General features: G+C 55.8%; 11 protein-coding genes across 11 annotated transcripts; 6 read left to right on the top strand and 5 right to left on the bottom strand.

Moving 5' to 3' along the window:
* Positions 1-515: 515 nt before the first annotated feature.
* Positions 516-2208, top strand: ACRALDRAFT_211681 (uncharacterized protein; the record flags this gene model as incomplete). Its single annotated transcript, XM_071023754.1, has 6 exons — positions 516-578; positions 621-1146; positions 1183-1386; positions 1478-1866; positions 1896-2013; positions 2138-2208. 6 exons carry the CDS (start codon positions 516-518, stop codon positions 2206-2208), a joined length of 1371 nt encoding a protein of 456 aa, XP_070874040.1.
* Positions 2209-2418: 210 nt separating this feature from the next.
* On the top strand, positions 2419-3644 carry ACRALDRAFT_2042830 (uncharacterized protein; the record flags this gene model as incomplete). Its single annotated transcript, XM_071021289.1, has 4 exons — positions 2419-2722; positions 2779-2878; positions 2944-3351; positions 3449-3644. The coding sequence occupies 4 exons, from the start codon at positions 2419-2421 to the stop codon at positions 3642-3644; spliced, it is 1008 nt and encodes a 335-aa protein (XP_070874039.1).
* Positions 3645-3833: 189 nt separating this feature from the next.
* Positions 3834-4735, bottom strand: ACRALDRAFT_1071604 (uncharacterized protein; the record flags this gene model as incomplete). The annotated part of the gene is made up of 2 exons (XM_071017880.1): positions 3834-4272; positions 4347-4735. 2 exons carry the CDS (start codon positions 4733-4735, stop codon positions 3834-3836), a joined length of 828 nt encoding a protein of 275 aa, XP_070874038.1.
* A 135-nt stretch (positions 4736-4870) lies between these two features.
* Positions 4871-6629, top strand: ACRALDRAFT_1082592 (uncharacterized protein). The gene has a single exon (XM_071019329.1). The coding sequence runs from the start codon at positions 5035-5037 to the stop codon at positions 6472-6474; it is 1440 nt and encodes a 479-aa protein (XP_070874037.1). The 5' UTR covers positions 4871-5034; the 3' UTR covers positions 6475-6629.
* On the bottom strand, positions 5751-7558 carry ACRALDRAFT_1094396 (uncharacterized protein; the record flags this gene model as incomplete). The annotated part of the gene is made up of 8 exons (XM_071019720.1): positions 5751-6536; positions 6580-6756; positions 6824-6866; positions 6920-7049; positions 7087-7172; positions 7214-7246; positions 7281-7412; positions 7531-7558. The coding sequence occupies 8 exons, from the start codon at positions 7556-7558 to the stop codon at positions 6485-6487; spliced, it is 681 nt and encodes a 226-aa protein (XP_070874036.1). The 3' UTR covers positions 5751-6484.
* On the top strand, positions 7479-9277 carry ACRALDRAFT_1077161 (uncharacterized protein). Its single transcript, XM_071018604.1, has 3 exons — positions 7479-7667; positions 7744-7896; positions 7964-9277. Exons 1-3 carry the CDS (start codon positions 7607-7609, stop codon positions 8872-8874), a joined length of 1125 nt encoding a protein of 374 aa, XP_070874035.1. The 5' UTR covers positions 7479-7606; the 3' UTR covers positions 8875-9277.
* ACRALDRAFT_2107715 (uncharacterized protein) lies at positions 9049-10647 on the bottom strand (the record flags this gene model as incomplete). Its single annotated transcript, XM_071023341.1, has 2 exons — positions 9049-10131; positions 10198-10647. 2 exons carry the CDS (start codon positions 10645-10647, stop codon positions 9049-9051), a joined length of 1533 nt encoding a protein of 510 aa, XP_070874034.1.
* A 198-nt stretch (positions 10648-10845) lies between these two features.
* ACRALDRAFT_1064741 (uncharacterized protein) lies at positions 10846-12712 on the top strand. The gene has a single exon (XM_071017034.1). The coding sequence runs from the start codon at positions 11366-11368 to the stop codon at positions 12026-12028; it is 663 nt and encodes a 220-aa protein (XP_070874033.1). The 5' UTR covers positions 10846-11365; the 3' UTR covers positions 12029-12712.
* A 200-nt stretch (positions 12713-12912) lies between these two features.
* ACRALDRAFT_2053850 (uncharacterized protein) lies at positions 12913-13892 on the top strand (the record flags this gene model as incomplete). Its single annotated transcript, XM_071021687.1, has 2 exons — positions 12913-13177; positions 13213-13892. Exons 1-2 carry the CDS (start codon positions 12922-12924, stop codon positions 13890-13892), a joined length of 936 nt encoding a protein of 311 aa, XP_070874032.1. The 5' UTR covers positions 12913-12921.
* Positions 13893-14329: 437 nt separating this feature from the next.
* Positions 14330-16331, bottom strand: ACRALDRAFT_2107935 (uncharacterized protein; the record flags this gene model as incomplete). Its single annotated transcript, XM_071023353.1, has 4 exons — positions 14330-15581; positions 15637-15758; positions 15825-15872; positions 16206-16331. The coding sequence occupies 4 exons, from the start codon at positions 16329-16331 to the stop codon at positions 14330-14332; spliced, it is 1548 nt and encodes a 515-aa protein (XP_070874031.1).
* Positions 16332-17580: 1249 nt separating this feature from the next.
* On the bottom strand, positions 17581-20901 carry ACRALDRAFT_2106707 (uncharacterized protein; the record flags this gene model as incomplete). Its single annotated transcript, XM_071023308.1, has 8 exons — positions 17581-17920; positions 17994-18490; positions 18560-19113; positions 19193-19474; positions 19558-19905; positions 19967-20593; positions 20680-20724; positions 20799-20901. The coding sequence occupies 8 exons, from the start codon at positions 20899-20901 to the stop codon at positions 17581-17583; spliced, it is 2796 nt and encodes a 931-aa protein (XP_070874030.1).
* Between the last annotated feature and the right edge of the window lie 1487 nt (positions 20902-22388).

The following is a 22388-nucleotide window of genomic DNA, read 5'->3' as shown; positions in this document are numbered from 1 at the left end:
GGGTTAAAGCTTACGGAAAAGCCAGAGGGTGCAGGCTTTCATGCTGGGCAAATTCTATCTCCCAGAAAGCTGTAGAAAGACTGGCGACATGATATTGTCACGATGCAAACAGTGCAAGATGAAGAGTCGACAGGTTTTGCTGCGCTGTTGTGGTTGTGACGCCATCCGAACAGCTGTCCATGGCCGAAGCTCCACGTCGACGATAAGGAGCTCGCGCGAAACGAGGTTTGGTTTAGAGGGGTGCCTTGGTACTGTGATATCTGTCTAGCCCATATACTGTGCAATCGCGAGTTTCATTCGGCGGCTTATTATTCCGCACCGAGCCCGACATTACGATGTCTGTGCGGGTGTGGTTAGCATACGAAGAGCTACGAGTCCTGCGTCGGTACTGGACGTCACGACACTACTCGGGTTATTGTCTTGTAGTGACTTGGACTACTGAAAAATAGAGTGGTATATTCCTAAGAGTTACTCAGTATACCGAGCCGTCCATTCGTAGTACCCTCAGGGCACCGATGACTGGTCAGACTGAGAAGGCTTGGAACTTTATGTTGAGCTGTACCTCTGACCTGGATCTGGTCAGACAAACTCACTGATCGAGCTCTGAGTGTACTTCGTAGGTAGTTGGTAATTTGGAGAAAGCATGTGCTAGCAGCCCGACGCTCAACAGGGAAGCCCATCTCAGTCCATCTCAACTGCGGTACAACATGATACCATCACCGTCAATAAATGAGATTCTGGCAGAGATATCGTCTGCTCAAAATGCGAGATTCAAGGCGACAGCTGGACCCTTCAAGGGTGGATCGAACATTATCTACGGAATCCAATCCGATCGCGGGAGCCGCTGGTGCCTTCGCATACCGCGAGACGTTGACGCTGGCGGACTTGCTGCCAGGGGGGCACGTCTTTTACGACGTCTAAAGCAGCAACAGCCAACACTCCAAGTCCCAGCCGTCATCTACACCTCGGAGCGTTATACGGTGCTGGAGTATGTTGACGGAAATGCTTTGGGGTCTTGGAACACGCGGCTATTGACGAGGGAGCGTCGTCTGGTACTTCTCGACCACTTGGCATCGTTCCTGTTCTCCCTATGGACATTAGATATTCCACCTGTCGATGCTCTGGGTCAGTTGAATTTTCCAACTTGTGGTGTATTAAATACTGCTAAGACTTGACGATCAGCAGAACGCAGGATAACCTACCGGGAATGGCTCCTAAAGGAGGTGGACAGAGGACTTCGTCGCACGCTGCAAGGGAGCTCATCTTGGGGTAACCCAACGCATTATCTCTATCGCCGGTCTAAGATTGACGAGCTTATACCTTATCCCGATAATGGGCGTCCTGTAGTAAAGCATGGAGACTTGAATGCGTGGAATATTATCGTGTGTGACAAGGGACTATCTGGGTAAGTCTAACAGTCCTCCTAACACTCGTAACATACCTAATCAGAGTGGCAGTGTCATCGATTGGGATACAGCCAAGTTAACTCCCGCTCCGTCTGCCATCCAACACCCGCTCTTTCTCGCAGACATCCCTGGATGGCGAAACGATAATGTTCCTGAGGACATGACGTTCGAAGAAGACCGAGCATACCTGGAACATGCCATCGGAATGCTAGATGCGCGTCTTGGAAGCCCGCACCGGATTGAGTACCTCCTTCGCACCTCTTTCGAGCGGCAGTTCCTAGAGTTATCCCTTCATAACCGGCGGATCAATGAGCAGTACATCAAGAGGAGGTTCGATCCCAGAAAGTGGAGTAGGAAATTGGCACTCGATCAGCTGGATGATTTTCTTTCTGGTCACGAATCAATGCAGTCTCTCCCGGCTGTAGTAGAGCTGCGGAACAATCTAAACCAGAACACCGAAGTGTAGATTATACAGACTAGACCTTGCAGTTTTCGTGCTCCTCTGCCCTGGGAACGACTGGCACGCACGCTTGGTCCGGCTCAGCCATCGAAGTGGCCCGGGTTCGTATGAAGCTCGCGGCCTCGCCGACTGGCCCGTCGACAATCAGTACGTAGTCAATTGGCGTGTTCTTACTTAGTACGGTCCTGTTCTTCTTCCACCGTCTTTATTAGCGGGGTACTCAGTACACGGGAAGTGGAGTAGTGGGGCTTACTGTCCCTCTCCTACTGAGTACACAACCAGCTCACTCAACCTTCCACAAGACTTTCTGAAAATCTCATGAAGCACGACCCGAAGATTTGAGCCGTTTCATTTATTTCCAGGGATTTGAGGGCCACTCTTTTTATTTTATTTTATTTTACTGAGAAAGGTATGTAACTCTAAGAACTTCTCATAGGACTTAGACATCCTACATTTCTCCCAGAAGCCCTAAATGTTAGACAACTTTGCCAGTGGCGGATTCAGATGCCAGTATTCATACCGCTTACTAACGAAGCAGCAGTGAATTCGACCATGTACCTCCTCTCACCTATAGCTGCGCACCGCTTCTCAGGGCCCGAGGTCTATGTTCTCGACATTCACCGCGTTGGCGCCGGGCTGGCGGCCATAACATCAGACCAAAAGCTCGCCCTCTTCAACCCAGCAAAACTCGAACAAGGCCCCATCTCGCTGCTTCCGACGAACCACGGAAATCTGAGGTGCCTGAAGCCTTTCGACGGGCTAAACTCGGTCGTGTCAACCGCCGGAGAGGACGGCTCGGCTTCAATATGGGACCTCAGACAAGACCCATTGAAGGCTCAGGTCCTACGCTTTGAAGGTAGGCTCCTCTCTTGGAGTACTCTTGCAGGGCTTGGGGCTAAGGGAACACCGCAGCGACGGAGGCTCCCATCTTGTCATTGGCATGTGAGCCGAATAGTCATGCCATGGCTGTAGGCACAGAACTACACGACCATGCAGCATCCATTCTGCTCTGGTACGTCTTGCACTTTTCATCGCAATCCCTGTCTTCCCCCTTTGACCCTTCTCACTCGCCACCAGGGACGTTCGAGGCACGCCGGACAAACGCATCCAGTACACCCAAGTTCACAGCGACGACGTGACAGAGCTGCGCTTCCACCCGTCCGAGGGCCCCAACATACTCCTTTCCGGCTCCACCGATGGCCTGGTCAACATCTACGACACCCGTATCACTGACGAGGATGAGGTGATCGTTCAGACCCTCAATCACGGCTCGGTGCACCATGCCGGCTTCCTGAGTGCCACCGAAGTCTACGCGCTGTCGCACGACGAGAAGTTTTCCGTCTTCAACCTCGACGAGACGTACGAGAAGGGGACCCCCGTGGCCGACTTTGGTGACGTCCGCAGCGAGCTGGAGTGTCAGTATGTGTCCAACGTGACGACCAAAGTAGATGGAAGCGGTGCTATCATCGGCGTCGGATCCCAGGAGTAAGTCTGATCCACTCGCTCACATCTTTCTTTCCTTCTTTTTCTTTTGTTTCCTGCGTACGAGGACAGCAACCGCTAACTGTAATGTCGTTCCAAGTCGCCAAATATTCCAGCTGGTGTTCCTTACCAGGGGCAACGGTCCCAACACCTGGGTGTTTGACAAGGCGTCGAGCGTCGCGTTGCCAGGTGGCCACGGCGAGGAGATAGTTCGGGCCTTTTGCTTCTATGATGACGAGCAGGTCGTGTTCACCGCTGGAGAGGATGGCCATGTCAAAGCTTGGAGGCCGAGTTGAACCACTGAAGATACCCCACCTAACGTTTAACGTACCCCTTATTATGATCAATGGTGCAATGCAAGAAGAGCAGAGCAGTGCCTCCATCACCATCCACTTGTGGTATTTTCCAAACTTGGGTATCATTTCATATGCCTCGGCCGGGTATGTCTGCCGTGGTACGTCTGCTCCTCGCCATCTCCGCACCACCTATCCAAACTTGTCGTGCTTCCCTTTAATTCTCACCATCAACAACTGCTCATGATAATCCCCCTCCCTCCTTGCCCTCTTCAACCGTTTCACCTCATCGTCGTCCAGTTTTCGACCAGCCGCCTCTTCCAGCTGTTTCCGCGTAATCTTTTCCTTTGCTTTTTCTTCCTTGGCCGTCTTGATCTTCGGCTTGAACCGCGCCTGCATGCGGATCCGGAACGTGGTGTTGAATGAAATGTCATCCGCGTCGCCGACGACATCCGCCGCCGATGCCTTGGCGGTTGCCGGTGTTTCGCGAATGCGGAAAAAGGTGTCGCGCAGGGTCTGTATCTGGAACGTTCCCGGTGTGTCTGGTGTGCGGATTATGTCGAAGGATTCGAGAGCTGTGACGGCTTCTGACGAGGCAGACAACGCGCCGTCCTTGTCGCAGCTGAGGAACCTGCCGAGTTGTCTTGTGTCAATTGGGTGTTTTGGCGGCAAAAAAGATGGGAAGAGAGGGAGAGGGAGACGAACTTTCCATGGTGGCCCTTTAACCGAAACTGCTCGGTCCCGGCGACCTTGTTGGCGACCCAGACCTGGCGCACGTCATGCGGCTCTGTCGTCTCCGGGTTCCCATCCACTATGTTCTCGATCGGCAGCGTGAAGACGTTGCCGCGGGCGTCGCTGGCTAGGGCCGACGGCGTTTCCGTCGGAAGCACAATCATGATGGGGCCGACAATGTCGGTGACGGCCTCGGCGGATACCCAGCTGTCGTCATCCTCCTGTTCTGGGCGGGCGGCGACCTCGCGTCCGGCTGAGCTGGTCGACGGGTGGGCGGACGATGCGGCGGTATCGACGTCGGCGGCGGGGCGCTTTCTCTTCTTCGGTTTCTTGTCCCCTTTGAAGGTCAATGGTTTCACCATGTTCGGTTCTCCGATTCGTTAGCGTGGAAATCGAGGTAGAAAGAGGTTACGACACGGTCGATGGCGGGAGGCGGCGGATTCTAGAGTTGGCCGAGTGCAGGTTGCGAGGTCAGGTCAGACATTGAGGTACGAGGTAAGGATGCCTAGCTCCAATGAATTATGTAAGCAGGCCTAACGAATCTCCACCTTTATAGTGGCCCGTGCTTTACCCCTCCCCCGCAACCTCGCCCCACAACCTCCCCCCTGACAGATGCAGGTGCAGTGAAAGCCATCCACTGGAACGCAATCTGCGGGCCGTGATGGTTACCCACCCGTGTCCCACTCGGCGCGCAGCGGCCGCCCGGCACCTGATTGAGCTTCTCGAACCCCTCGTCTCCAACGAATCGGACCAGAAAGAACAACAAGGGAGAAGTAATCCCCACAATCACCCTTACGACCACCACATACACGGATTGATCCCCGCAATCAAGGCTCTTTTGCCCACCCTACACGCCGACCGCCCACTCTTTGCGGCTTTCCATGATGGACAGGTGCATGACCCGCTGGGCGCCGGCGCCTACGCTTTTTGTAATGACCTCATAGGCCCGCTGCTGTTATCCTTGGCGAACGACGAGTCGCCCAAGGGCAATGAGGACATGGTTCGTGCGATAACGCCGGCAACCTTCCCAACACGTCCCATCATCGTCCACGCCGGCGCCCAACCGAACAATTCACCCCACGCAGGCACGCTCGTCGTCTTCTGCTATGCCTTCTCACTGGCACGGGCTCTGCTCGCGCGGGTACAGCAAGCCAACTCTCAGAATGCGCCAGGCCCCAAGATTTCAGTCGAGATCACCTTTGTAGACACGGCGCCTGTCGAGAATGAAGGATGCCAGGTCGACGGGGTTCGGTTCCAACGCTCACACAGAGACACCCCCGGCGCGCTGGCCACCCACATGGCGGATTATAGCGAGGTCCTTCGTCTCCTCTCGGCGTGGTCCGGCATCCCCTTTCGGACTACATTCCAGGCCGATTTCTTTGCCCACCCGGCTGTCCCGTCCCTGCTGGCCTATCTCGTGGACCGTCGGGGTCGTCTGGGCGCACAGCTATCTCCCAAGTCTCATGCCCTAGCTCTCCGGGCGGCGTGTCCCGTTCCGAGTTGTGCCTTGGCAGAAAAGCACGGCCTGTTGAACCAGTATGCCCCTGGCCATATATCCTTTTACTGCCCCCACCACGGCTACCATGGCATCTCCCTCTCTCAACCGGATGAGGTAGTCCGTCTCGAAGCGAACGCCCCAGCACGTAACCTGATCCGATCCATGCTTCACCTCCTCGACCAAGATACCCACCACGTACGCATCACGGGCGCCGATTATGCAGGCACCTATCAAGAAGCGCTCCTGTACCGCCCCCTTGCAGAATGGTCTGCTTCGACGGGGCTCGCCACTGGTCGGACGCCGCACATCCTATACGCACCGCAAGTTGTTGACTGGAGCGGCGCCAAGCTTTCGAAGCAACTGTACGTCCGCGAAGGTGGCTATGCAGCGATGGAGCTCCTGGGTACAGACGGGCTCCGTAGTTATGCGCGCCTCAAGTCCAGGTTTGGCGACGAAGGGCTGGTCCGCATCTGGAGCGAGGTGGAGAAGTGGGTAGCAGATCCGCGTAAACTCTTCCGTGCCGGCTTCTCTGTCGAATACATGCAGGCGGTCCTGGATGCAGAAGGCAACGGCGATGGAAAGGGCGTAGTCTCGTCGAATTAGAAGATCCGCTTCATCCTTTCCGCTCGGCTCTCCTCCTCTCCCCATCGATCGTTCCACAAGGGCTGTTTCAAGTACAACCATCCCATGGGAGCGCCCATTTTCCACCGGCTCTTCATCTCGTCGAGTCCAATGGGTTGACTGAGCTCAAACAGCTCCTCGATGGGATATCCGTACTTTGACTGCTTCAAGCCGGCATTGAAATCGGCGTTCCCGATCCCAAACGGTTCCTCGGGCACTGTGCCGGGCGTGCGACGGATGTTGGGGGGAATCGTGGCAATATGGCTAGCAGGAAATGGTCAATCACCTGTCCTTATTGCTTACCCAGTAATAACCTACGTGATCGCCGCACGCCCCGTTCCTTTCCCCCCTCTCGTCTCGTAGAGCCACAAGCGCTCGACCCCATCGCGTAGCCTATACTTTCGGTATTCGTGGTTTTTCTGTTGACTGACAATGTTGCTCAGGTGGATGGGCTGGATAGCGAGGATAACATCGGTGAGGACACGGTCTGAGGTGGCCGATGCGCCGGGGGCGGCCCGAGTCGAGTTGCTGGTGGCCGTCCTAGCTGGTGCGCTGCGCTTAAAGCGGGTTGGTGAGAGAGTAGTTTGTTTGTACAATCGGGTAGGCTGCGAGCCACGTGCTGGCGCCATTGTTTTGAGTGCCGTCGTCGGGTACGGACGAGTATATGGAGCGTGTAATGGCTTGGGTTGATGAACGCGGTACTACAACGCGTCGCTGCGACGTACTTCGTAGTCGTCTACGAATAGGTACCTAGCTTGATCATGTCGCATGATCACGTGATATACGACCTGCCTGTTCCAGCTGTCGGAACTTTGTTGTTCCATCCTTTGACGCTATAATCCGTTCAGTTCGTTCGTATTCGTACGGCCTGGTCTCTCCGGCGGTAGCCGCCGGAGGCAAGGGAATGCGGGGTGCGGCAGCTATTTTAAGAGTGTTCTACGCCGATCAGCTCCTCGCGCTCCGCTTGGTATTTCCCCGGAAGCTTACTTCAAGATAAAAGTATTGTAAACATTTATCCTTTTTATCTTCTCGGTCGACAAATCGTCCATGCCATATTCCTTGACATCTCACGTCCTACTTACAAGTTAACATCACTAAACCGAATTCGGATAACATGACGACAGACTCCCATGTGGCCCAAGCTGTGACGGTATCACTTAATGACCTGAAGGATGGTGAGGTGAAGCCTTGGCCATATTACGGCCCAAAAAAGACGATTCGCGCATAGCTGACGCGACATGTGCTCTTAAGGAACTGTGCCGTTGGAAACTCTTCAGGAGGCCTTCGGTCCCGATTCGCTCGGCATCTTGATAGTAAAAGATGTCCCGCCGGAGTTTTCGCATCTACGACGTCAGACACTCTCCTATGCCTCTTATCTGGGCAACCTACCTCCAGCCGAGCTAGGTACGATAATGATTAGTAGTCTTAACCGACTTGCTGGACGAAACAGGCAGGGCTGACGGTCGAGTAGCAAAGCTGGAGAATCCCAAAGCAAAGTATCTAACAGGCTGGTCGCTGGGCAAGGAGCAGTTGAAGAACGGCCAGGCAGACACGTTCAAGGGCTCGTACTACGCCAACTGCGCCTTCTACGTCGACCCGTCGCTGGACTGCGCCAAGCCGACGGCCGAGTTCTCGGCGGACAACTTCCCCGAGTACCTGTCGCCCAACGTATGGCCGGATGAATCGGTGCTGCCCGGGTTTAAGCCGAGCCTGGAGTCTCTCTGCCGACTGATTATCGACACAGCGGTGTACGTGGCAAGGGCGTGCGACCGATTCGCCGAGCGCGACATTCCCGGGTACCCCAAGGGCTACTTGGAACACGTCGTGAGTACGAGCAGTACGACCAAAGCGCGACTGCTGCACTACTATCCCCAGCCAAAGGGAGAAACAGGAAAACCGAAAGAGGAGGAGGAGGAGGATGATTGGTGCGCAACGCATCTGGACCACGGATGTCTAACGGGGCTGACGTCGGCCATGTTCATCGACGAGCAGCGGACGTCGCCTGCCGTGCCGGGCCCGGGGGATCTCCCGTCGTCGAAGACGGGGGCGAGCCTGCCGCCGCTGGAGGAGCTGGCGGCGAGCCCGGACCCGCAGGCCGGGCTGTACATCAAATCGCGGACGGGGGAGACGGTGCAGGTCAAGATCCCGCGCGACTGCATCGCGTTTCAGACAGGCGAGGCGCTGGAGAAGATTACGGGGGGCCGGTTCAAGGCGGTGCCGCACTTTGTGCGGGGCGTGCGGGCGTCGGTGAGCGATGGACGGATTGCGCGGAATACGCTGGCGGTGTTCACGCAGCCGAACCTGGGGGAGGAGGTGGATATTGAGCAGCACATTACGTTTGGCGAGTTTGCCCGGGGAGTGGTGGCCAAGAATACACGGTAGGAGTTGTGTTGCGGCCTAAGAGCCAGGTTCGGGCGCCTGGGTCCAGGGGTTCGGCTGATGCGCCATAGACAACTGCCTTTAACACCTAAGTTGTCAGGGCACGAATCAATACTGACCAACGCGGTCGATAAGTGCTGAGGATGTGCGCATAGGACACTCTAGAGGCTTGCACATTCATCCTTGAAACAACCGTCGAAGTTCATCGTCATACGACTGCTTGTCAGCCATTTTTTGGCGAACAACCCGATCCGAGTCCCTGCACCAGAACCTCGAAAGGAATCCTTCGGCCTCAAGGGAAAGCAAGTTCGGTGGATATAAGTGGGTTTCAAGAAGCAAGTACATAGCATTCACCGATGATAGGCAATGCCAGAACCACACTCCCTTGGACTCCCACATATCGTGCATGGCTTTTGAAAGAACAATACGGTGTTGTACCTTGCCTTTCATCGCTTGCTCTTCTTCCTCGAACACGTGCATAAACTCTTGCCGTACCTCGTCGAATTGGTCAAACTTTTCGCCTTTGATTTCGTCGACAGAACAGCCAGTCAGCCAGTACGGCACGTCGAGCATTTCCGAGGGAAGAGCGCATATCCACTCGAGGTCTATTAACCCCGTGACATTCCAGTGTCTGTCAACCAAGATATTACTCGCGTGAAAGTCAGTAAGCTGGAGGAAGAACGGGCCATTGCGGAGCCCTCGATTGATGTAAACGTGAGACAGCACCCGGAGCAGGGTCTTGACAGCCATCTGGCCACGGCAGTCGCCCTCGTCGTAAATGGCGTTCGGCTGACTGAGAAAGCGCTGGTCGTGAAAGGTGAGCATGTCTGATACGAAGGCATCAGTGCAGCTGAATACGCCGTTCCTTGGAATGGTCCTGGCCGCGCCGTCATTTTCCAGAATCATCATGGAGCAGGAGAGAGGCCGATTCGTCAGCGTGATGACGCCGCTACTATGAAACTCGAAAGATCCGATGCGCGACTGGGGAATGCGCGCGAGAGAAAGAAATATCTTCGATATACCCCTGAACAGCCTCTGTCTCTGTGCTTTATCTTCTCGGTGTATGTGGAACGTCTCTGAAAGCATCTGGCCTGTCTCGGGGCCCAGGTATTCCAACAATAGATACGGCGAACGTGTCTCACGGCTCGGTGGGTTACTTATATACTGGGAGAGTAAGGGAGATGGGAAGAAGCTGCGGACGAAGCACCAGAACTGTCGGTACATACGAGGGAAGAATGGCATGTGGTTGGCATGGGTGAACTAAATGATGAGCGAGGATGCATGGACTGCGCGGACGCAAGGACTGGGCAGACAAGGAAAACGTACGTGGCGGCCGTCAGAGAATCCAAAGCCAAATAGATGGGGAGAGCGAATGTCTGGGCAATTTTCTTCCACCCATATATGGGCTCCTACTTCACAGCCCAACTTCTCGTCCACACTGCCAGGGTATCTGGCTTCAGCGAGCTTATGCGGCATAGGACATCGGAAGACGACCTGCCTGGATGAGTGGGAGGTTTTCACATGGACGAAGACGCAGAGGTTAAAGCCGCCTCGGATCCATTGGTGTGACGGAAGCACAGTGCACTTGTCTTTCGTGCCTAGGGCAAGGTGGTGTTTGACGAGAGCTTCGATGGAGCGTCTGTCTTCCCAGACTTCTTGATAGAGTTTGTCTGTCGCGGGACCGTACGAAGCCCAATTGATGATATTCTTTTCTTCCTCGATGGCCGATTCGATCGTGATGGGGGCCCGGCCAATGAGCTCTAGTGTCGGAGGCATGGCGAGACGTGTATTCGTACGAAGTAGAGGTGACTGTTGAATGGGGCGGTGGTATTACGCAGGCACAAGATATTAGGAGTTGCTTATGTAACATCCGGGGAAATGTTAACCCTGGCGGAAAACCATAGCAAAGACATGGATACTTCGTAGATAGGTACTTCGTACAGACCAGACGAAGCCGATAACACCACACCGCCTCGAAGCCGGCTTATCCTGATCTTGAGATATCCATCCGTCTCTAGGATGTCCTGAAGAGTCCTTCAGTATGGGTCGTGTGCATCCACTCGACATGACAGTGGTCAGATATATCACCGCTAAATGGATCGATGAGAGGACGATAATCTACAGTCAGCAAAAGTTCCGGCAAGTGGTAAGGTTGGGATGCTTTGTAACTTTTGGTGACGTCTGCCAAAGCGACCGGTAATCCCCAAATGTTTCAAAGTATTCAGCCTTAAGATTTACCGAGACTTTTGCGGAGTCACTGTACTGGGCGAATCCTAATGTCACTGTCACCTCAACCCCGCCCCGGGTCTGATGTAAGTGTCGTACCACGTACAGTAAATCAACGAGGAAATTCGTCATCATCCGGGTTCACTTCTTCCTGTCAACTACTTAAGGGAATCAGATCATCAGATCCTCAAAACCCCGTCTCACATACACCTCACCTCACCTGGAATCAACGCCGCACATCTAATCACGACACATCATACTGAACAAGATGGCCTTGCCGCCCAAGTTCGCCGGGCACAAGCTCATTTTCGTCCCTGCGGACAGCAGACCGCCCGCAGCGTCGGCCGACATCCCCTTCCAGCCGCACACGCTCGAGTTCTACCTGGACTACGTCTGCCCGTTCTCGGGCAAATTCTACCGCACGTTCGAGGACCTGGTGCCGAAGATCCGGCAGCACCCGGGCTGGGCGCAGGGGATCCAGGTCATCTTCCGGCAGCAGATCCAGCCGTGGCACCCGTCGTCCGTGCTCACGCACGAGGCGGCGCTGGCGGTGCTGCGCGTGGCGCCGGCCAAGTTCTTTGACTTTAGCGCCGAGCTGTTCCGCGCGCAGGAGGCCTTCTTCGACGTCAACGTCGTCAACGAGCCGCGCAACGACACCTACGCCCGCCTGGCCAAGATTGCGGGCCAGGTCGGCGTCGACGAGGATGCGGTGCTCAAGCTCCTGACCATCCCCGACAAGCCCGGCCCGGACGGCGGGCTCAATGTCGGCAACGGGGTCACGGCGGACGTCAAGCTCGCGGTCAAGATGGCGCGCTTTACGCCTGTCCATGTGACTCCCACGGTCGTTTTCGATGGCGTCATGCAAAGCGATATCGACTCGTCTTGGACTGTGGACCAGTGGATGGAGTGGTTGGAAAAGAACATCACTTAGATAGGGTGGGTGGTGGATGATGATCGAGTAAGTCAGTTGAGTGGAGGTAATGGAATGGATGAGCCGGTCTTTTGGGAGAGTCGAGTGTTGCTCCTCGAATATGTTATACTTGAGCAGCCTTTTTCCGTCTGTAGTCTACAAATGCTCGGAGGGTAGGTAGTCATAATGATGTGTCCTGAGATGGGTATCTTGGCTGTTTGTGCCGCTCATCGACGTGTCTTTTTACTACTCGATACCTTTCCATGAGTGAGGTACGTACCTAGCTGGCAGTATCATGGTGAGTAGCTGGGTTGTAAGGGTAGATCAGTTCGATGAGATTCATCATGACAAGTCATTCGGGTATCTCGTTCGTATCCAAGCTGCATCCCTCACTGAAAACAGAAGCCTGTGAAGCAAACTGGCGGACCTCGGCGGGATTGATGCGCAGTTCCAGGCAGGAAGCGAGATAACACTGTTCTTTTTCGACTGCAGACTCGGCGCTGGCAGGAAGAAGTGAACAAAGCTGATGGACGACGTTGACGGTGGTGGAGCGCTGCTTCGCGGGGCCGACGACGGTGAAAGGCTTACCTGACTTTTCAGTCGGGACTCGGTCGCTTTCTGGATGCACAGGGTTTAAACTGGTGGCTCTGGAATACACTCCTCTTCCACTGAAATCTGTTTTTCAATTCCTCGTTTCACACCGATACCCGTCGAAGATGAATGTCGAGGATGAAATGGAGATGCTGGAAGAAAAGGTGGCTCGTATGGGATATAACGAAATTCCATTATCGAAATTCCAAAACCTCGATATCCAAGTATACTCTCTAGTAGCATAGTCGAAAGGAACGGTGCGTGAGGCGGACGAACCTGGGTCCACGCCATTTCAACTTCACAACCTCACCTCTCGCGGATCAATGCCGCGCCCGCAGTCAATAATGGCCCTTTTCAGGATATCGGTCACACCACCCCCTGGGCTAGCATCGTCCAGGTCGATAAACTTCTTCGTCCGCTCTACCACACGACGGCAGCCTTTTTCTTCACAGCTGAAAAGCAGAACACACAGTCTGGTCTCACAGTTGAGACAGTCAAGACCATATTCCGTCAACTCGTCTAAGAAGCCTCCGACCTTGACATCATTACGGACACCCCCGCCCTCGGCCGCGGCACAGCGTGAGCTGAATCCATCTCTCTTATTACTGTACAAGTCAGCCATTCACTGACATTGGCCATTCCCCTTCCCCCAGTCATCCCTGAGCAGATACTCATCTATCATGCCGGCACGACTCGCATCGTCTTCCTCGCCTTTTGGAAGATCACCTCCATCTTCGTCTGCGCCTTCTTCGTCCTCGTGGCAGCTCCAAACTACATTCGTTCCGAGGATAAGTCTTACCTTCAAGCTGCCGGACGTAAGCTGACTTCCTTTGTCCTCATTATCATCCCTCTCGTCTCCCTTCTCACGCATTCAGCAGTGGCCGCCTGCGGCATGATCCCTTTGGTCTACATAGCCTACACCACCGGGCCCTTCGTCAGCTTCATCTACCTTCGCCTGCCCCCCTCGGCCCGCACATCCCGGCAGCACCTCGAGCGCTTCATCCGGTCCGGACTCCCGCCGTCCACCCAGCTTCAGGTGCTCACCATGGGCCTCGCCGGCCGGCCCCGCACCGCTCTCGTCTCCCTGGCCGACTTCAAGCCCGTCACCGAGCGCTGGGGCCTCGTCAACTACGCCCGTGATGTGTCTCGCCTCTCGGCCGCCCGGAAATGGCACCAGTACCGCCCTGTCGCCAAGTTTGCCATCCGCGCCCCGAACGCAAAGGATGTCCGCGAGGCCTGGGTATGGGATACAATCCGGCCGCTCCTGGGCAAGACCCAACGACAGAGGACGTGACATGTCTGCACACTGCCTTTCCTTTTCCCTCTTTTCTATTGATTGTCTCTGGTTTCATGGGCGAGTAAGATACCCCGCCGAGCCGACTGGGTTCTAGGTGTATAACAAAAGCAAGGGGCAAGGGGCATTCGACGACCGCCTGTATTAATCTGTATAACAATTTTGGCCGCCGGATCCCGAACCTATCTATATACGATGAAGCTAGACGAAAATGACCTCTTCTGATTACACCATCTTTCTCTCCCCGTCACAATGGCCTGCTCCAATCCAGTCTTCCCGCGGAGAAACAATTCTGCCACCACCATTATTACACCCTTTCTTGGACCACTGTCCATCTCAACCTGCATTTCCCTTCCCACGCGAACCATCACATGTCCCCCCTGTTCACCTTTCCTTCTTTTCTCTCTTTCCTTCTTTTCCCTGCCAAGTGCGCGCAACTAGGTGGTCACGACCCCGTACCAGATCATCCCCATGACAGCGCCCGTAAGAATGACCACTGGCGGGCTTATATTGAACCAGTAACCGCCAAAGAAGCTCGTGGCCGTCACGACGACCCACCACGGCTGTAGAGCAAGACTCGTCCCCTGCTCGTACCCCTCATCGATATACCCAATCTGCCACAGCCGGTACACGGCGGTGTAGATCAACCCGACGGCGCTGGCATTGAGCCCACGCACGGCGGACTTGACCCAGGACCAGCCGCGGATGGCGCTCCAGATGCCCATGGTGCCGTGGACCAAGATCAGGCCCGGGGCGAAGATGCCGAGCCACGCGATCACGGCCCCCGCGGCGCTGTGCTGGCCGGCGTTGGCGGCGGTCAGGGCGCCCAGGTAGGCGGCAAAGTTGAAGTTGGGGCCGGGGAAGGCCTGGATGATGGCCAGGCCGAGCAGGAAGTCGCGGGCCGACACCCACCCTTCGGCGACGATGTACTCGCGCAGCAGCGGGATGACGACGGGCCCGCCGCCGAAGATGATGGTGCCGGCGAGGTACATGTTGGCGTAGAGGGCGAAGAGGCGCGGGGTGGGGCGGGGCAGGGCGCCGCGGAGGGCCATGATGGCGGCGAAGGAGACGAAGAAGACGATGACGATGGCGAGGCCTGATTTCCACGTCACGGCGAGGCGGCGGCCGGGCGGGATGACGCGGGGTTCCGTCTCTGCGGTGGACGAGGTGCCCGAGCGGTCGATTTCGTTGCCGCCAGGCCCGTTATTCTCCGCGTTGTCGTTGTTTCCTTTGGCGTCCGCGGTCGATTGGGTTGCGCTACCGTTCGCCGGTTGCTCTCCCATTTGGATACCGCCGTCGCCCTGCCCTTCCTCGACAGCCGTCTGTCCGGCCGCGTCGCGCGATCGGCGCCTGGCCAGCTTCTCCTTGCCGAGGCGGACGACCTTGTTGACGGGCCTGTGGACCCAGCGGGCGTCCCAGATGACGGCGACGATGGCGGCGACGACCATGATGACGGGGAAGTACCACAGGGCGTTGTACAGCATGCCGGCGCAGGCGCCGAAGAAGACGAGGAGGCGGGTGACGGTGTCGGTGGCGGCTTTGTCGGAGAGCTGGACGGCGGCGAGGGCGACGATGCCGACGGTGGCGGCGTTGAGGCCGGAGAGGAGGGCGTAGACGGCGCGGGGCAGGTTTTCGTCAATGTTGGAGACGCCGAGGGCCAAGGCGTACATTCCAATGGCGCCGGGGAGACTGCGGGCCAGGGTCAGCAGATGGAAGGAAGGGCAAGGCTATGGTTTGGGTTTACCTCCACAACAGAAAACCTAGGACAGCGGGGATGAAGCCGTCGTGGAGAAGGTTGATGCAGTAGTGCATCTTGGTACTCCCTGGGCCGGAAAGGGCCTGGCAGACGCTGAAGAGTTCTTGGTACTACAGAGCAGACGAGCAAGTCAGTATTCGAAATAGCGGGGGGAGGGGGAAGAGGGAATCACTTACCATCTGCTCATCGATCCATTGCAACTTTTTGACGTATTTGTCGTGGAACTGCAAAGTGCGAAGACCGTCAGCGATCCATCCATTGTGGCTATATGTCGAAGGAAGAGAAGGGAACAGGCAAGATGCAGCAGGGTAACAACGAAGGCCGGTATAGAAAGTCGGAAGTAAAAATGAATAAAGTCCCGACTGTAGAATGAGAGGCCATCCATATGCCCCCGAAATCCGGGCTCGTATCGGCAGAACGCCGCCCCGGCGCCGGAAGACACGCGACACCGGACCCCGACCACTGGACCCGGGAGACAGAACCGCCATCGCTATCCAGAGAGCAAGAAATAGCAGACGAAAATAATAAAAATAAAAAGAACAAGGGACAAGACTCACAATCTTGAAATGCACAGGCGGCCCCCCAAAGGAGGTGAAACCCATGTACCAGCTCTGGCGGAGCGTCGTCCACAGCCGGCCCAGGATGTCATCGAACCCAGGAAGCGGTTTCGAGCGTCGGATCATGACGGGCAGTTGCGTTTCTCCTTCGATTTTGTGATTGCCGTCGATCTTTTTTGCTTCCGTCCGCAAGTTGGCCAAAGTGTGAGACTGGACCGAGTGGCGTCTGTTTTGTGCCAATTGCGTGATTTCGGTGTGTCGGTGTAGTGCGTCGGTGTAACAAGCCCAGGACGGGTTGGTGATCAAACCCAGGCCCTTTCGGAATGAAGTGATTCGGTATTTCGGCGTCTTGCCACTTTTCAACCTTTTCCGACCACTGACCACCAATGTGTCGTGCGTTTGGTGATGGTGTTGCTCGTCGGGTGGTGGTGGTGTCGTTGTCGTGTGGTCGTTCGGCGTCGTCGCGCACTTTTAAAAGCCGCGGTCTCTCTCTATTATTACTAGCTATGTAATCTACCTACGTCCCACACTTCTTGATGCTCCACTGAATCGCCGTCCTGTCCCAAAACCAACGAGTTGTCTGTTGAATCAAGAGGCAACTTTCACTTGCGAGACGGCAAGTTCTCTCCCGTCTTATATAGGGATATGCCTTATAAGGTACGTACCTTCATACCCAGGCTGTCTGTACACTACTAAGTACGTACCCCCGGCAGTGGGCCGTCACCGAGAATCCCGCCTACCAATTCCACCGTCCAATTCACCCCACGTGCTCTTGCGACATGTCACTGACCTGCTCTGATTGGCGATGCACGATACAGTGATATTGAAGCTACCTGATTAGGGGGTCAGGGGTATTTTACAGAATTCTCACCGTCCTCGCCTTCACACGTGCACGCATGTCGACCATCATCATTGTCTGTCTAAAAAGGTCCAACAGTAAAACCAAACGATATTCGATATTCGAAGCCCCCTATTCGAGCCCGTCCTTCCTGGTTCCTATTATCCTTCCATTGTTTCTTTTCTGTTCACCCAACACCATAACTAACGCCTTGAAACTCCACGCCTGCCTTTGCCCAACGAGACCTGCTAGCTCCTTGACTGAGAGGATGCCGCTTTTTTTTTCCCCTTATACCCTCGTCCGTCCCCTACCATATTTGCGTACATTATACATATATCATTGTGCCAGTGAGAAAGGACAATACCAGCCACTCATGGACCCCAGCGTGTGGGAGCCTTGGCCAGTGTTTCACCCACTCGAACACGCTAAACAATTAGACGCGATGGCCGGATTTTGCCGTGGTGCCCCAAGTAGCGGCCTAGCATCGTTCCCATGTCGCCACGCCCTCGCGACGACCGGTCGAAACGACGTCGCATCCTAACGAGCCCGCCTCGCCCCTGAACTGTCGTCGTAGTCCCAGCTACGCTTGAGCCCGCCCTCGTACACGCTTGCGACAGACTCCTGCCACATAGCCGGCGTGACAAATCCGCGGACCGGTGGTGCCGAGTACTGCGGCTGGTGTTGCTGGTGCTGGTGCTGCGCCATCGGCTGTGATCCGACCGGCATGCCTTGCATGTTCTGCAACGTTGTCGCGCCGCCTTGACCGCTGCCTGGGGAGACGTTGGCGTTGGCGTTGAGCGAAGCGCCCTGCGACGACATGTTTGTTGTTGCCGCATGTGACTGCACCTGAGCGCCCCCAAACGAAGCGTTCCATTGACTAAATCCCCTCCGTCAGTCACCAGTTCTGATCCAACGCTGCCCACTACCTAGGCCAAGGGGGGTTGACTCACTCAAAGATGCGCTGCGGGTTCCATGCCGGCGGTGTTTCCATCGCCGCCGGCATGTCCGCCCCTTGCGGGACTTGGTTCGGCATCACGACGATCGACTGCACGGTCGGTGAGGTCCTGTTAGCATCCGCCGGACCGGCTGAGATGGGTGGTGTGAGTGGGTAACTGGTGTAGCTGACTTGTTGATCATGCGCAGGCATGTCCTGCGTATCGAGCCCGTGCCCGAGAGTCCCGGTCCGATTCGACCCCGGCTTGTAGTCTCCCTGGGCCGGCGGGGTCCCCGAGTGATCCGACACATGCGGACTCCCGTAAGGGAAGCTTGGCTTGAGAACGAACGGCTTCCTAATGTCGGCCGAGAAGGCTTCGCGCACAGCATCCACCTGCTTCTGTACCTCGGCCATCGGCCATACCGCCATGGCCTTTTCGAGAACCCGCATATGCCGCGTGAAGTACTCGCGCGCATCGCTATTCAGATCGGGGTCGGGAGAAGTAATCGCCACCTGTACGCCGGGTGGACCCATATTCGTCAGCGGCCCTTCTTTCGTCCTCCTTCACAACCAGTCACTTACCAGATGAAGCACGATGCACGTCAACCCACAATAGATGGTAAAGCTGAAGCCGCGTTGCATGCATTGCAAACCCGTATAGCCAAACGACTCCAAGACAGCCTCTTGCAGCCGACAGAGAGCCTTGGCCGACGTGTAACAAATCATCATGTGGTGGTTCCACCGGCCATCTGCGCCATTGGGATCCGCAAACGCCAGCTGCGGTCGATGGAGCAGGATGAGCGTCAGGTAGTAGTACGAGTGCATGTTGCCGATAAACGGAGACGGGAGCCACGGCGGCGATCCGTCCGCCGGGAAGGTGACGGCCAAGTCGGGGGCGAGTTCGTTGAGCCATTCCGTCAGGACAGGACCCAGCTGCACAAGCTCCGGATCAGCCCCCCAGGCCTTCTTCTTCTTGATGCGGCCATACGCCGAGTTGAGCTTGCTGACGTTTGACACTATCCGGGTAAAGTAGGTGAAGTTCCGGGCTATCTGGTACTCCGATTCGTCCCCGTCGGCTACGGCCTGGGGAATACTCAAGTCGACCGTGTCCAAGTCGACTGCCAAGTCGGTACGTCCTGTTTACTGTCAGCCAGGTAATCGGGGGAAAAGGGGGGATTAATAATAATCAAGGGAACAAAAGAAGAGAGAACCGACCTTGAGGAGACCCTATCATGACCTCGCAGACAAAGATGGTCTGCCAAATCTGACGCTTTAGTTGACATTCCGTTGGACTCGAGCTGCACGACTGTCCCGCCTGATGATCCGCGTAATGCTCGTCCAATCCCAGGTCTTTGCCCATCTGCACGCACTGCACGATGGACATCCACGATCGGTAGTAATACCCGCGCTTGGGCGCTGCCTCCCTCGCCTTGAGCATGATCAGGAGCGCTTGTAGCGTGCTTAGCCGCGGCACGTCCATGAACGAGTCGGCGTGCTCTGTGGTGATGCCATGAGTCAGCCTGTGCATTTCCACTGAGGAAGAACGGGGAAAAGATAGAAGTTGTGTGAAAAAGACTCACTTGATGCTAGAGCGAGCCACTGCTGTCCGAGAGCAGGATCGTCCGCCAAACGTCCCCCAACGGCAAAAACCGCTTCAAGGACCAAAGGCGACATGTTATCGCGATCCGTATTCCACTGCTGGTAAAAAAGCGTCCTCGAGAGGACGGGCACGTACGGATGCACATGGGTGAAATACAAGTCGAAGTAGTGATTCGCGGTTTCGTCGTCGGGCATGAGCTCGGGCGGTATCCGAATCTTCGAACCGGGGGCCGAAACCAGGGGAGGGAGGGCGGTCCTATAATCGTCCGTGTCCTCGACGGCAGGCTCTTCTTCACGCCGGAAGGAAGCTTTATTCCTGAGATACGGAGCTGCATTGAGATGTTAGCCAACGAAGCTCAACCCAAAAAGAGAGAAAAAGAGAAAACCGACCTGTTCCCGCTGCATCCATTTTGAGGGACCCCAACAGGTCGGCGAGATCTTGCTGCTGGTACGTGTCGTCGGAAGAGTATGTCTCGGGGGGAGAGCTGCCCTTGGAACTTTGTTGATGCGGCGGACTCGGCATGTGCTGCTGGGCCGCCGGCGTATATTGTTGCGGCGCCCCCATGACCGGGACAGAGGTGGGCGCTGTTGTGTAAGGGGTTGAGTAGGGAAGGGTTTGCGGTGCCATGGACATGGGCGCTTGGTAATGCACGGGCTGGTAGACATGGTGCCCTGGCGTATAGGTAGGTTGGTTCGCGTACATGGTAGGTCCCGGCTTGGGTACACCGGATACCATGTGCGGTTGGTGTTGGACGGGCATGACGCGGAAGCTGTCCTGCAACGGGGCCGTGGCGGAGAAGTCGGTGGCAGTGGCGGTAGACGTGGCGGTAGCGGTCGTGGTAGTGGTAGGGGTGGAAGAGGTGTCGTACGTGGTCGTGTCGGATGTGCCGTCATACTGTCCCTTGGGGCGCACACATGGGAGCTTGAGTCGCATGCACGAAGTGCACGGCCAGACGTTTGTCGTCGCTGAATCGCATTTGATCTTTCTCCTCCGACACCCCTCGCATGCCCTCATGACTGGTACACGTATTATCAGTTCCCGAGCTCCGCACACTGACGATCGCGAAGGGGCGGCTGGGTGGTGTGAAGGAGGCTTTGTATACCTTTGAGCCGCTTGTGGCGGTTGTGCTCATCAACGAAGACATAATCTGCAGCAGGAACCCTCGATTAGTCGGAGTGACCGGGCATATGGACGACGGGATGTAAAGAGTTGGTCGCGCACTCTTCTGAGGTTCCCTCTGGGGGTACTGTTGTGGCGCGAAGGAGAAGGAGCTCATCTGGGAGCTTTGCGGCAGGATGCGCCGCTCCGTAGGATCGTTGGACATGGCGCGTAGTAGTATCGCCCGATGAACGGCGCAGTCTTGGACGCGACAGTGAATCGAATGGCCGGGTCACATTCAAGGCAATGTCTCGGTCGACCGACTGGGTTGGAGAAACGCTCGGTTTGGGTGAAATGAGGATGAGGACTGGGACGACTTGGCTATGCCGACAGAGAAGGCGAGGTGATAGACGGGTCGAGAGGTAAATGTCCAGCGGTATTGTGCCCAGCGGTTGTGTGTATGTGTGTGGATGGAGGTGAAGTCGAAGGCGCCGGAATGGGGTAATGGCTCGGTGGGCAAAGAGGTTTTGGAGTAGGTAAGTAGGTACGTTGCACACCCTTGACGATTAACCGGGGTGTCAGTTTCGCGAGTCCAATTTCTGGCGGTGACGCCCCTGGTTAGAACGCCACTGGGACGTTGTTCCTCTCACCCGCAGATGTCGTCCAGCACAGGGCAGCGCACGGACGAGGATGTATGGGCTAGGGCAGGGGTAGGGATGGGGAGGGGATTGGGGGTGGACAAAAAGGAGGGGGAACCCTCCCAAGACTCCCAAGACCTGGGCTGGCTAGTCGCTATTAGTCCAGCAGCAGCAGGCAAGCTGGCCAACAAGCAGATAGATAATGGTGGGGAGGGCAGCAGTCGATATGAAGGTGCCTGTATCGCCGTATCGGTAGATATAATGTGTATGTACGAATACGTCGTAATACGACGCCTGTCTCTCTGGGGGAGTATCCACTACCGCACACTAATCAGGGCGAATGATATGACGGAAGACGGCGAAATGTGAGGGGATCCCCGACGTGATGCTGGCCGCCGACGGTTACTCGTGTGATCCGGTGAGTGTAAACGTGAGGCGTCAACGGCGATGTCGAGAGCGAAGGTGGCTGACGGTTGAAGCTCCCGCAGTTTGGATCGTCCGCCACAAAATAAATAAAACTGAGAAAAAAAAAAGGATGGAGTGACGCGTTTCGAGGGCGTCGTCGTAGGTCGTAGAAAGAGAGGGGGGAGATGTCGCAATACCAAGTGACGGAAGCGAAGCGAGGGGGGGCGAGTGGTTATTATTGTACATGCAGCAGCTCGGCGGCTGACCCGAGGTATGGACTCAAGATGGCTTGGTCGGATAGCCAGCTACCTGAATTAGGCGATGCTGGTTGCACGACATATGAGGGCGGGTGTATGTAGGTCGACAACGGCCGAGACCGAGTAGGACGGTGTTGCAGTGTGTAGTGATGGAGGAAGGAGAGGGTAACGAAGGCTTACATGGAACGTACTTGATGGGAGGCACAGCTTCTGACGATGGTATCGTGAAGTACTCGGTACCGACTAATTACTCAGTAGGAGTGCACCAGACTCATTGTACAACGTGTCTGGGTACCTAATTTACCTAGATCGAGTAGTACCTAGTACTTGTGATTCTTCGGTACCTACGGTAGGTATCATATCCTTTCGTAGAGGAAAGCCCTGAGTGCCGAGACCATTCAGTACACTAAGTC

This window comes from Sodiomyces alcalophilus, assembly GCF_042370955.1.
Source record: "Sodiomyces alcalophilus JCM 7366 unplaced genomic scaffold ACRALscaffold_5, whole genome shotgun sequence".
NCBI classification, from domain to species: domain Eukaryota; kingdom Fungi; phylum Ascomycota; class Sordariomycetes; order Glomerellales; family Plectosphaerellaceae; genus Sodiomyces; species Sodiomyces alcalophilus.
Note: the sequence above shows the minus strand (reverse complement) of the source record. Positions and strands in the feature narration are given on the sequence as shown.

Excerpts from the sequence above, each read along its gene's own strand:
- ACRALDRAFT_1082592 (XM_071019329.1), top strand. The coding sequence starts at position 5,035 with ATGGTTACCCACCCGTGTCCCACTCGGCGCGCAGCGGCCGCCCGGCAC.
- ACRALDRAFT_1077161 (XM_071018604.1), top strand. The coding sequence starts at position 7,607 with ATGACGACAGACTCCCATGTGGCCCAAGCTGTGACGGTATCACTTAAT. Across the intron at positions 7,668-7,743 it reads ACTTAATGACCTGAAGGATG|GAACTGTGCCGTTGGAAACT; the intron begins GTGAGGTGAAGC and ends TGTGCTCTTAAG. Across the intron at positions 7,897-7,963 it reads CCTACCTCCAGCCGAGCTAG|CAAAGCTGGAGAATCCCAAA; the intron begins GTACGATAATGA and ends ACGGTCGAGTAG.
- ACRALDRAFT_1064741 (XM_071017034.1), top strand. The coding sequence starts at position 11,366 with ATGGCCTTGCCGCCCAAGTTCGCCGGGCACAAGCTCATTTTCGTCCCT.